Source organism: Carassius gibelio, chromosome A24 (assembly GCF_023724105.1).
Source record: "Carassius gibelio isolate Cgi1373 ecotype wild population from Czech Republic chromosome A24, carGib1.2-hapl.c, whole genome shotgun sequence".
NCBI classification, from domain to species: Eukaryota; Metazoa; Chordata; class Actinopteri; order Cypriniformes; family Cyprinidae; genus Carassius; species Carassius gibelio.
The window spans coordinates 5,311,718-5,324,746 of NC_068394.1; the positions used below are offsets into that span (position 1 = coordinate 5,311,718).

The window sequence follows — 13,029 nt, forward strand, 5'->3', positions numbered from 1 at the left end:
TTGATTCCTTACCTTTAAATAGAACTGGTACTGTACTTTTTTACATTCTCTAAATTCATATTACAAAATCTTTCAGCTATGACACACAGGTCTAGATCTGGATCTAGATCTACGTCTTTTCATTTTGCAAAGTCATGGTTGCTTCATTGTCTGCCCATGGGCAACAGAAAGTCATCGTTCTGCCTCCATATACCTACATCACATACCTCCATATACCTCCATATACCTTTGTTCTCAGAGTGACAGACGAATAAAACAATCCTTACACAAACAAATTAGTGATCATGTTCAGTGTAATTAACCCACTATAGTAAAGTGTTGCATATAATGCTGTGAATTTTATTTTATTTGTCTAATTATTTTGTATGGCTAGAACTGAAACGGCAGATAAGGTTTCAATTCCCTGGGTTCCCCCTAAAAGGAAAACGAATTCTAGGTTATCAGTAAAAAATTATTTTACTGAATCAGTTTTTTTCCTCAATCTCTGCATCTCATCTAATTAGATGTTGCTTATAGACCAACATTTTGTTTAACCTAAAGTAGGCCTAGTTTTATGGACAGTGGAGAAAATGTCAAGTATATATGCTATTTAAACAACAATGGAAGTTCAGTTATGCTAATTCTCATTGGACGTTTTTATTGATAACAGTAGCTTCAGTTGCTAAATTCATGCTAAGTTTTATGGAAACGCCAAATAGCAAAGCTAAGCACTGCTTTTAAGAACAGTATTAAAACAGTATTATCCACTTAATTTGTCTTTGTAAGAGTTGCAAGCATATACATGTATCAATCTGCACAATACACAGGAATTAATTTAGAAAAAAATAATTATTTTTGATAAACCATAAATGAGTTTTACCATTTTCATACTTTTTACCCCATATTTCTAAACCATGAAATCTTTTATTAATAATAAGTGTTTTTAAGGGTGTCTCCCACTTTTAAAACTTAAAACAGCCTAGTTATGTGTTTTGGTTACCATAGAAATCTTGAGATTAATCATGATTAATATTTTATTGACAGGCATACGTTGTCTGAATTAAAAGCACCTGAAAGCAAGCTTGTGTATTTATTGTTTTAGCAGAAGTACAAGAAAACAACAACAACAACATCATAATCGGAATATAAAACACTGTAATAATAATAAATAAAAAAAAACGCAGACTGCTTGCATTTGTGTACATGCGAGTCATGTGATCTCGTGATAGCCCACTAATACATTGATTACATAATTTACCTGTTCAGGTAAACCCCGCCCACAAATGGCAGGACTATTTACAGTAGAGCAGTGACTTTCTTGAGCGCGCGCACACCAATAATTTCAGCCAAAACAAAGCCACAACAGTAGCAGGAGCATCCACCGAGTTTTCTTGGGAAAGGTTGTTTTTATTTCCAATAAGATTTTGTGTCTTCCTTCTTTGCTTCCCCATCGCTGTTCATTGATTTCGCTACTTATAGTGAGTTTGTAAATCTCCACAGATGTTTCTGTATGTTCTCTTTTGCTGTGTCGGGGTCGTGCACTGTTACGGTAACGGACTTGTCAGCGTAGTGTGTGACTCTATGACGCCTATTCACCGCAGTTACAGCGCTCAGAGCACCACTGCTCCGTTCAGCATCACTACCGACAAGACCACCTTTAAAGAGGGAGATCAAATCACAGGTTAGGCTGCTTCTGCAACTACTTTGCTTTGAAAACAGCTTTCATGGCTGTTTAGGGAATCACATTTATTTTTACCTCATGAAGTTGCATTTCTAGAATGTAGACAAAACTTGTACTACAGTATAAAACGATAGAACTGTTATGCTGAATTCCCAGATGAAAGGTCAGTTCTACAATCAAGGACAATTGTCACTACAAAAATATCCGACCACTGATTGCCTTGCTTGACAAATCAGAATGAGGTATTTTAGAGACAGTCAATAAATAATAAATGGAAACAGTTTATAACAAGAGTTCTTTTTTTTTTTTTTTTACTTAAAATGCATTACTCATATTGTTACTTAATGTTAGCTGATGCATTAATGTTAACAAACGAGACCCTATGATAAATTACCACAAAAAGTTACCATTAAAATAATTAGATTGTTATTATGTAGTATACTATGTTAAATAACTTTTAGAAATTAGTCGGTATTGTTACTACTTATACTATAGTGTACTGTTACTAAATGTAGTGCATTTATGGTATTTATACTATACTATACTACTCCACACTATACTATATGAATTTCTAATTTCTAATCAGATTACAGTATGTTGAGCCACTATTGACAGTATGTAAGTAAATTCCACTGTTTCTTCTTTCTCAGTATTGTTAAACAGCCAATCAGGAGATCAGTTTGAAGGGTTTATGTTACAAGCACGTCGAGTCGGTTCTTCTACTCCCATCGGCACTTTTACTGTGACAAGTAATGCGCAGCTCCTTTCCTGCAATGGAGTTGCTGTGAGTTTTTCTACATTATGTACATACCTGTAGTGTTTGGTGCAGAAGTAACACAAACAAATATATTACTGTATATTATATTATGTTATAATATATACAAGTAAAGTGGTACACTTGAGGCTACGTATATAATTGTATTTTTAGGTTATGTTATCTCATATACATTTTTCTAATAAGCTAGTATGGGATGGCACTGGTGTAGATGTTTTTATTTTTGTTATTGAAATAACATTGGCTAATTATCAGAAATGGACCAATTTTTATATTGTCTTATTATTTATATTATTCAGAATAGTGCAGTCTCTCACACATCGAACAGTAAAAAAAGTTCAGTTGATGCTAAATGGACAGCCCCTACATCTGGACAGCTTGGGGATATAGAATTTGGGTATAATTTTTAATATGTCTTAAGTGTGTTGTTTATCATTTGAATGACACTTATACTTATTTTTCACTTTTATGAATGTTTCCCGGTGTGATTCGTAATGGAACATTTGGTGTTATTTCAGAGCCACATTTTTGAAAAGTTTTTCTACCTTTTGGGTTGGTGTCAAGAGTTCTACTGTGGCATATAATGGTACAGGAACTTCTTCTGCAACTCCTACTGTGGCAAATAATGGTACAGGAACTTCTTCTGCAACTCCTACTGTGGCAAATAATGGTACAGGAACTTCTGCAACTCCTACTGTGTCATATAATGTTACAGGAAATTATTCTGCAACCCCAAATACTCTGACTGTAAGTCTAGCTTTTATTTTAAACATAAACGAACATGAAAACTAAAATGTGTTATCTATTTCTCTGTATGTTGTTTTATATTCAGCAAGAAATTGCTCTGTTGATTTCAGGTTTCATCAAATCCTAATTGTGGGAAAACCAAAGTCTGCTTCAGTCAGCCCAGCAACTGTGACCCAGCTGCCAACACAGGTTGTTACTTCATGGCAGTTCAGACAACATCTACCCAATCTGAAATGAGGATTGAAATGTTTGGCCAGGCCAGTGGATATCTCGCCATTGGGTTTTCAGATGACCAGGAAATGGTAAGATATCAGCAGGTCTTTTCTTCCTTATTTTGTCTAAAAAATATTTAATATAGAAGCCTACATTAAATGGGAAATGTGTAGAACTTTGAGAGTGATGGTGTTCCACACACTCTGTCTGGGCCTGGATATCAGTTATATGTCAGTACACTAAGCATCCAGGTGGGCGTCAGACACATTAAATTTTTCCTGAAACATGAGATCTCATGAGAGTCTTATCTGAAGACCTTCCTCTGTCAGCACTGAGTAATTATGCATTCCACAAAAAATGTGCAAGTCCTAAATATGATTTTGCTTCCCCTTGAACAAAGAGACATCATGTTTGCATGGTTTTAAAAAGTTAGCATTTTATACATCTTGTTTGTATTTTAGGGCAATGATGACATCTACATCTGTGGTGTGGACAGCAGCAGCAACCTCCAAGTGCAACATGCTTTTTCTACAGGAAAAACAGCTCCAACTATTCTCTCACTGGTACATTCCTCTTGTGTGCCACCATTTTCACCTGTTATGTAATTAGATATCATCACTCACACATATTCTATATGTTTACAGGTGAATGTGACTGATATCAAAACAGTGTTGATGAATGGAAATATCAATTGTTCTTTTACTTCTCGTAATGCTATTAGCACGGGAAGTAGAGCAACGTCAGCTAGTGAGTACTACCTCATGATTGCTGCCGGGCCCTCCACCAGTCAAGGTCTGTGGATCGCATTGTAGCATTAGTATAATTTCATATTGATCATTTTTTTATTCATAAAATACAAGTATTATTATAGTAATAACTAAATTATGTAATTATAATAGCAATATACAGGTGAGGTCAACATTTTATGTACACTTTGCAGTAACTGCAAAAGGTCATTTTACCAAAATAAGAGGGATCATACAAAATGCATGTTACTTTTTATTTAGTACTGACCTGAATAAGATATTTCACATTAAATATGTTTACATACAGTATAGTCCACAAGAGAAAATTATAGCTGTATATGCGCTAGGGATGCACGATAATATCGGCACAACATCGGTATCGGCCGATAAAAGCTTAAAATGACCATTATCGGTATCGGCCGATATGAATATTTCTGCCGATGAGCCAAACCGATATTCTCCAAGTGAAATAATTGACCTGTTTTTCAGATGTGAATGTCTGTCTACATTTGTAAAATAATAAATTTATGGTAGAATCAGTACAGAAGATATACATGGATTTCTCTTCAGTAAAATTAAAGTTTACATTTATCAGTATATATTTGTATATATATCGGTATCGGCATCGGCCAAAATTATTTAGAAAATATCGGCATATCGAATATCGGCCAAAATCCAATATCGTGCATCCCTAATATGCGCTCAATATTGTGTTGTTACCTGGATGATCCACAGCTGTTTTTATTTTTTTCATGAGTTCCTTGTTTGTACTGAATAATTAAACTGGTCACTGACCTCAGAAAAATCCTTCCAGTACCACAAATTCTTAGATTTTCTTTTGCATATTTGATATTTGCATATTTTGCATATCTTTTCACACTGAGAACAACTGGACTGGAGGGCAAGGCACATTTTATTTACAGAACACAAGTTTAACACAACTGTAGTTGCTCCATGGTGCTTTCAGAATTTAAAAAAGAAAAAGAGGGTAGAAAAAGAGACATAAATAGAGATAAAAACAAGTATCAAAATCAATTATCATGCATAGACAATGCAACGAGGCAAGGATGGGGAAATATGATCCCTTTTCTTTGTTCCTGTTAACAATTTGTCTGCTGCATTTTTAAAACATCTGTAACCGTGATGGTTTACTTTGAGGTAGATCAATGTACAGAGTATTACAGTAATCCAATCAAGAGGAAATGAATGCATGAATTACGTTCCCTTTCGATACTTCATTCATACTGCGTATGGGGGAAAAGCTCATTTTTTTCCTCGATACTGATGCCTTTTTTACTCCTACGCACTTCCTCCTCTGCAGCTCTCACCTCAGTAGACGGCTCTCAGGAGAAGGGCTATGAGCAATTGCCACCACTGGATGAGGCTGTGGCTGCTCACCTTTGCCCTACCGCGGCTGTGGGGTGGAAAAGCAAGAGAGCCCTTCCTTCCAAGCCTTGCAGGAAGACCTCTGCCATAGCTGGCAGAGCCTACAGTTCTACTGGCCAAGCCGCTTCAGCACTGCACACCCTGGCCATATTGCAAGTGTTCCAGGCATAGCTTCTCCATTCCCTGGATGAATGAACCGTAACGAACCCATCAGACGATCTATGGCCTACACGGTTGTGCTGGAGCACCAACTCATGGCTCAACCAGACAGAAATAAAGGAGAGCGACAAAGTGGCCTTTCTCGATGCTCCAGTCGCTCCATGCGGTCTCTTCAGGCCAGCCGTAGAAGTATTTACAGAGCGTTTCACTGAGAAAAAAAGTCGTCCCAGGCCATGCGACAGTTCCTGCCCAAACGCTCCAGCTCTGCCTCTAGTCACCCTAGGACTGCGCCAACTCAGCACCAGAGTAAGCATACCCCTTCTACCCCCCAGGTGGCGACCGCTAAGGAGCAGCACCCAGCTTGCCCCGCTAAGCACGCTAAACCACCTAGACGTCAGGGCCCCGGCAATGGATTGTACTGGACCCGGCGCCCTCTAAATCCTCCTGATTGTGGGGGAAGAAAGAGGAAGGGGCAAAGTCCCGCCGTGGCCGGACCACCCTAGAAGCTCTCTCGCCTGCCTGCTTTGCGACCTGGGCCCACTGTTGTTGCGTCCATGCAAAGCGCCATTATTATGGCGAACACAATAAATGTTTCACATTTTCAAAATGAGAGCGTTTTTCTTCTTCCACACTCGTCAGTGTTCAGGCCCCTAACCAGCGGCCTGCCACTCGACGCTATCCAGCTTCTTGTCACACGGGCCTAGGCCTAGCAGGCCATCCCCGGAGTGTCCAAGTGGGTGTTGGGGATAATAAAACACGGCTACTCATTGCAGTTCACCCGAAGATCCCTGCGTTTCCGCAGGGTGATTCCCACTTCGGTAGAGCCGGACAACGCTCAGGTCCTCCAAACCGAAGTGATGATGCTTTTAAGGAAGGGAGCTATAGAAATAGTTCCTCCCCCAGAAAGCGGTTCAGGGTTCTACAGCCTTTATTTCCTTTTCCCCAAGAAAGATGGCGGTCTCAGACCCATCTTAGACCTCACACTACTTAAACTCTCCCTCATGAAATGGAAGTTCAAGATGTTGACATTGAAGCAGATCCTCAGACAGATTTGCCCCATTTGTTCTTCTCGTTGGACCTGAGAGACGCTTATTTTCACATCCAGATAGCCCCCCATCACAGACGATGCTTGAGATTTGTGTTTGAGGTTTGGCTTAACAATATACAGTCCTTCCCTTCGGGCTGTCTCTAGCTCCCCACACTTTCACGTGCATGCACGAGGCGCTTTCCCCTCTGAGACAGATGGGAATCCGCGTTCTGAACTATCTTGATTACTGGCTCATTCTAGCACAGTAGTGAACCAAGCTAGACCACCACAGATCCGTGCTCCTGAGCCACTTAGAGTGCCTAGGACTCAGGGTCAATTTTGCCTAGAGCTCACTGCTCCCCACCAACGCATTAAGTTCCTGGGAGCGGTTTTCAACTCAGTCCATATGAGGGCGGTCATATCACCAGAGCGTGCTCTGGTTCTTCAGCAGCTCACGGCCTCTGTCATGAACAAAGCCTGTTTCCCTCTGAAGTTTTTTTCTAATGGCTTCAGCCTCCACAGTTTTGCAGCTCGGCCTCCTAAGAATGCGGCCCCTGCAATACTGGCTGAAATTCAGGGTCCCACCTCATGATTGGCGGCACGGCTGAACCCTGTTTGGTTCAGTCGTTGAGTACCCCTACAGTCGGTTTCCAGAAGGAGTGTGCTCTCAACAGATGCGTCCAAACCTAATGCTCAAAACCGCTCTGCCACTTGCAAGCGTGTTGCCGATTTGCAGGCCCTCTCAGGGAGTCCTGCATGCCTTAAGTTTGGGCTCAATGACTCGAAGGTCTTTTTAAAGGCATGGCTACGTCCCTACAGTGCTCTCGACGCTGTTCAAATGACAGGTGATTTCCATCTCAGCTCTCCCTGGATTTACTCTGCCCAGTGAGGGCTTTGAGGATATACATTGAGCGGTCACAGCCGTTCAGGCAATCTGACCAGGTATTTATCTGCTTTGGTGGCCGCACCAAGGGGTCTTCAGTCTCAAAGCAATGCCTCTCGCATTGGATAGTTGACGCAATTGCTCTATGTTACTCCTTTATGGGCCTTGTGTGCCCCATAGAAGTAAGAGTCCACTCCACTAGAGGGATGTCCTCTTCATTGTGCCTGGTCAAGTGGTTTCTCTATCAAGGACATCTGTGAGGCGGCCGGCTGGTCCTCGCCATCCACTTTTGTCAGATTCTATAAACTGGACATCCCGACCTTGCACGCTCAGGTCCTTTCGGTTTGATATGACAGCCTCTATTAGACTACGTCATCATGCCACCTCCAGGGAGCTAGCTCCCTCTAGCAGTGTAGCATCAAGGGTTCGATGGCTCCGGCCCTCCAGGGAATGGAGGCCATCCCTCTCACATATCCCCTTGACCCTAAGGTGTTCAAGATCATATATATATAGCCATTCGCCCCACCCATTTTGGCGGGCTCTGGGGCGCTGCATCGCCACAGCACTGTCATTGGTTTAAAAAACTTTACAGATTAAACCAATAGCAGTGCAGTTGCACTGTGTTATTGAAAAAGGCTTCAGTATCGAGGAAAAAAGGAGCCTTTCCACCATACGCAGTACTCGTTCCGTATTTCAGGGAACCGAGGTTACGTTAGTTACTGAGTACGATTTCAGTGTCTTTAACAGAAAGTGTTTCACTTTTGCCACTGTCAAACGCATATAAAGATGTTTAAATATATACATGATGTAAGATTGTCAGTGAACAACAAAAAATCCTCCAATAAAGCTATCGATTGGTTTCAGAAGACATGCAATATATATGGTGCACTGAAAGTATGTACTCTGATGCTAATTGTATGGACTTTTTTTAAGCTTGACTGTCCATAGTCATTTTATCCTTTTATTGTATGCAAACAAGCAGCATGGGCGTTCTTTAAAAGATCTCCTTTTGTATTTTCTGAAATAAAAAGTGGAATAGTATGAGTAAATGATGACTGAATCTTCATTCATTTGTAGGTAACATCCAGATCCACACAAGTCGATATGTCAGTAGTACAAAGGCTAATTTACAGGTTCCAAGCCAGGTCATTACAGATGCTGAAGAATTCCCAGCAATTGTTAAAGCCCACGGTGAGTACGTCACGAGAGACTGCATCTGGATCAACATTAGAGCATCATATCAGCATTCTTGTGGTCCTAATGATACTGATCTGTTCCAGGCTGCCTTATGTTAATCTCCTGGATGACCACGGGCAGTATAGGGATGCTCATAGCACGCTATTTAAAGGGAGTTGCCAAGGACCACGGTTGCTGCGGTAAAGATTTCTGGTTTATAGTAAGTTGCAATCGGTTTTTACACTTTTCACACTGTACAAACCTTTCAAACTGACTGCAGGATCACATCTGATCCATTCATTTATATGCTGTAGTCAGGTTTAGTAACCCAGTTTAAGATTGCATAAAGATTTACGCAATTGTTTTTATTGCATGCAATGTATACATTTTTTAAATGTATGCAATCAAACCCATGACCTAGTTGTTAGTGCCAACTTTTATGCTTAAAAATCACAGATGAATTTGGTTGGATCAGAAGTTTTTTTTTTTTATAAACTAAATAATAGAAAAGGCCAAAGTCTTCCCCATATTGGCCACTTTAGCTCATCAGGTCATTTGTAAGTGTGTCATGTGTCATGTCAACATTATCTGTTTTCTTCATATCTCTTTTTCTTTGGTAAACGCTTTGCAGTAATAATTATGTGTGCAGTTACTGTGAACAAGATAAGATAAGAAGCTAGTTACGGTGTGTGAACATCATTTGTCATTAACTACCTTTTCATGTAATATAACATTTAACTCATTACAGCTCAATAATAATAAATGTTCTATAAATACACAGATCATTTTGAGTAATTTACATATGACCACAATATCAGCAATATCAATGATTGGACTATATGTAGCAAATGTGCATTCAAATTGTGAGTTTCATCTGTTATAATAAATTTTCATTTTTAATGCACATGGATTGATTTTTAAGCATCTTGTTATGTTCTTCAATAAGTTTAACCTGGTAAATGTGTTAAAAATAGTTACATATGATTTATGTCTTGTTCCAAAGGCCCACGTGTTTCTGATGGTGCTGTCAGTCATTGCCACAGCTATTGCATTCATCCTGGTGTTTGCTTATGCCCAGGATTGGAGTGGGGTAAGCTCAAATAAATCAAAGACGATGGTGTCTAGTTGCATAAAGACAGCAACAACAGCTGTCTTTATTTTTTTTATTATTAATAATTTGGCAGTGAAAATGTATAGTGAAAACACTTCCACTTGGAAATAGAATATAACTATATAAAGAAATGCTGTTAAATTCAGATGTTTAAAGTGGAGTGTCTCTTGTAATTCAGTGTTTTATCTGTGTGTAGGGGGCTCATCCTGTCCTGGGCTGTTTGGTGATGATCCTCAGTCTTATTCAACCCATAGTTGCTGCTTTCCGATGTGAGCCGCAACATGAACAGTGAGAGAAAAAATCTCCTAACCAAATAAGAGATGCAAAAAACGAGGGGGAAGCATCACTTTAATCTGATGGTTTTCTTTGCAGGAGATTTGTTTTCAGCTGGGCCCATTCCTTCATTGCTTTAGCTATCAAAGGCCTCGCAGGTACGACAGCAACTTTATTATCTTCATCCATGTCTAACATTTCCTCAGAAGAAAAACCGTGTTTCTTTTTATTTTGTGACTCAGTTGCTGCAATTTTCACCGGTCTGGCACTGTTTGAAGAATATGTTGAGGATGGATGGATGTTGAAAGTTATGGGAGGTTTTGTTACCTGGGAGGCTCTGATGTATATTCTTCAAGATCTTAACTTGCGCGCCAAGAAAAACGGTAATACTACATTCGCAGTAGTATAGAAGTGTTTTTTTACACACACACACACACACACACACACACACACACACACACACACACACACACACACACACACACACACACACACATACACACACACACACACACACATTTTTAATTATTATTTGGAAATGTATTATACAATAATAGAATTCCTAAATTGTGTGTTTGACCCTTTTTTTATTTTATTTTAGATTCTGAGATTTGCAGTTTCGGATCGGTAAGTCTAAGATGAAGACATATGAGCTTCCATTTCATTCTATAGATAATTTAGCAAATTACATATATAATGTGATCATGTAATTTCCATGTTTTTAAAATAAAAATGTGTTTGTTTTTGTTAGACAAAACCTGAAACTGTCCTGCTTATCCTGTTCATTTTGGGAAACCTGCCCTTCTTGATAGCACTTCTTGTTGGAATCGGCAGGACTTAAATAACCCCAACATTCTCTGGCCTTCCTCACTGATTTTAGGTTCACTTTGTGGCTCTTTTGTTGTATGAGTTTGTATATAGGTATCTGTCCAATTAACTCAGTGTTCATTTGGGAATTCAGATAAGCTCATCATAATCTCTACATTATTTTTTATTTATTTTTTGTTCTTTTTGTTAATATGACATTCTTTATTATTAAAGATTTACTACTGTGCCTTTGAGTAAGGAACATTAGCAGATTACTGTACTGTAAGATGCTCATTACCTTGGAAGAACAGTAGTGAAATTATCTTGGGATTTAATCATAGAGGCCATTTATTTTCTTTCATTTTAATACTTGAAAAATGTTGATTAAAACATTTATGGAATATATTTAACATTTTAATCAATATTTTTATATATTTTTAGGTGTATATTAAGACATTATATTATGATTGTAACTTAAGTGTACAAGGCAACAGCACTCAACCACCAGATGGCAGTGTCATTAAAGGTATTTGTTTGCAACAAAAGTCATTTTTTTATTGGACATTTTCAGACTCTTCAAGGGATGAGATAAGAGTTCTTCAACGGAAATGTATTAATACATTATATAGATTTATAAATAGGTATTTTTTATTAATAATTGCTGAAATGGACGCACTAAGATGTTAGTTAAACTGAATGACTAAATTAGTTAAACTGGATTAATACAAGTATGAAAAAAAAGATGTTTACAAGGTTTGATGAAAGATTACAAAAACACATATTTCTTTTGGAAAAACATGCACAGATTACTTGTTTGCATTAAGACCAGGAATGTGTGTTGTAAACAGTAAACCCATTAAATTCTGAACAGTATTTCAAGTATGCCACATTAGACATAGAAGAGAAAGCAAACTCGTAACTACAATATTAGGGTTAATGTTATGTTCACAATACAGTCTTGGACACTCCTCATCCAGGACCTTATGTGGATAAGGCGCTCCGGATTATAAGGCGCACTGTCGTTTTTTGAGAAAATTAAAGGCTTTATAGTGCGGAAAATACGGTGTGTGTGTGTGTGTGTGTGTATATATATATATATATATATATATATATATATATATATATATATATATATATATATATATTTATTAATTTATTTATTTGTTTATATATATATATATATATATATATATATACATATATATATATATATATATATATATATATATATATATATAAACAAATAAATAAATTAATAAATATATATATATATATTCATGTTTTGCCATATTTAAAGGTGCTGTATGTAGGATTGACACCGGGTGGTTGCATTGCTGTCCAAATTCAAAATATTTTCACCCGGCCCCTCCTCCTAAGACTTGGTGCACAAGCAGGTTACAAGATTGATGACACCAGCAGGAATGAGTGCACTTGATCAAATTAATCAAATTATATATGCTATGTTTTCTGGAATCTGGCAACCCGGGATGCCGATCTGGGTAAACTGACGATTGCTGGGTTTCATAAACCAAAAACAAAGACTGACATTCCAGCCCTGAATGCACATATAAATAAAATGAGATAAATAAGAACCGGACATTACTATAGTGATCACATGCTCACAACAGACCCGGAAGAGAAGACAATGCTGAATAAAGTCGTAGTTTTTGCTATTTTTGAACCAAAATGTATTTCCGATGCATTTTCTAACTGACCACCTGATGTCACATGGACTACTTTGATGATGTTTTTATTACCTTTCTGGACATGGGCAGTAGACCATACATACAGTTTCAATGGAGGGACTGAAAGCTCTCAAACTAAATCTAAAATTTCTTAAACTAAACAAGTTCCGAAGATGAACGAAGGTCTTATGGGTTTGGAACAAGGGTGAGTCATTAATTACATCATTTAGATTTTTGGGTGAACTAACACTTTAACTTAAAATGTTTCATAAATATCTGCAAACATATTATGGTATTGTTATGCTTTAGTAGAGTCAAAAACTTACATACAGCACCCAAGCATCCTAAAATATTCTCAAATCAGACATTGTATCTGATTTT

General features: G+C 38.1%; 1 protein-coding gene across 1 annotated transcript; it reads left to right on the forward strand.

Moving 5' to 3' along the window:
* The first annotated feature begins 135 nt into the window (after positions 1–135).
* LOC127946582 (putative ferric-chelate reductase 1) lies at positions 136–11,522 on the forward strand. The gene is made up of 16 exons (XM_052543258.1): positions 136–1,379; positions 1,480–1,660; positions 2,311–2,444; positions 2,735–2,832; positions 2,954–3,182; positions 3,293–3,484; positions 3,857–3,958; positions 4,040–4,187; positions 8,674–8,787; positions 8,877–8,992; positions 9,776–9,862; positions 10,080–10,171; positions 10,256–10,314; positions 10,399–10,539; positions 10,758–10,783; positions 10,908–11,522. Exons 2-16 carry the CDS (start codon positions 1,480–1,482, stop codon positions 10,995–10,997), a joined length of 1,809 nt encoding a protein of 602 aa, XP_052399218.1. The 5' UTR covers positions 136–1,379; the 3' UTR covers positions 10,998–11,522.
* The last annotated feature ends 1,507 nt before the right edge of the window (positions 11,523–13,029 follow it).

What these genes read in the sequence shown, in the direction of transcription:
- LOC127946582 (XM_052543258.1), top strand. Translation starts at nt 1,480, where the DNA reads ATGTTTCTGTATGTTCTCTTTTGCTGTGTCGGGGTCGTGCACTGTTAC. An exon ending in CTTGGGGATATAGAATTTGG is followed by an intron (nt 2,833 to 2,953) that starts GTATAATTTTTA and finishes GTGTTATTTCAG; the next exon opens with AGCCACATTTTTGAAAAGTT. An exon ending in AGCAATTGTTAAAGCCCACG is followed by an intron (nt 8,788 to 8,876) that starts GTGAGTACGTCA and finishes GATCTGTTCCAG; the next exon opens with GCTGCCTTATGTTAATCTCC.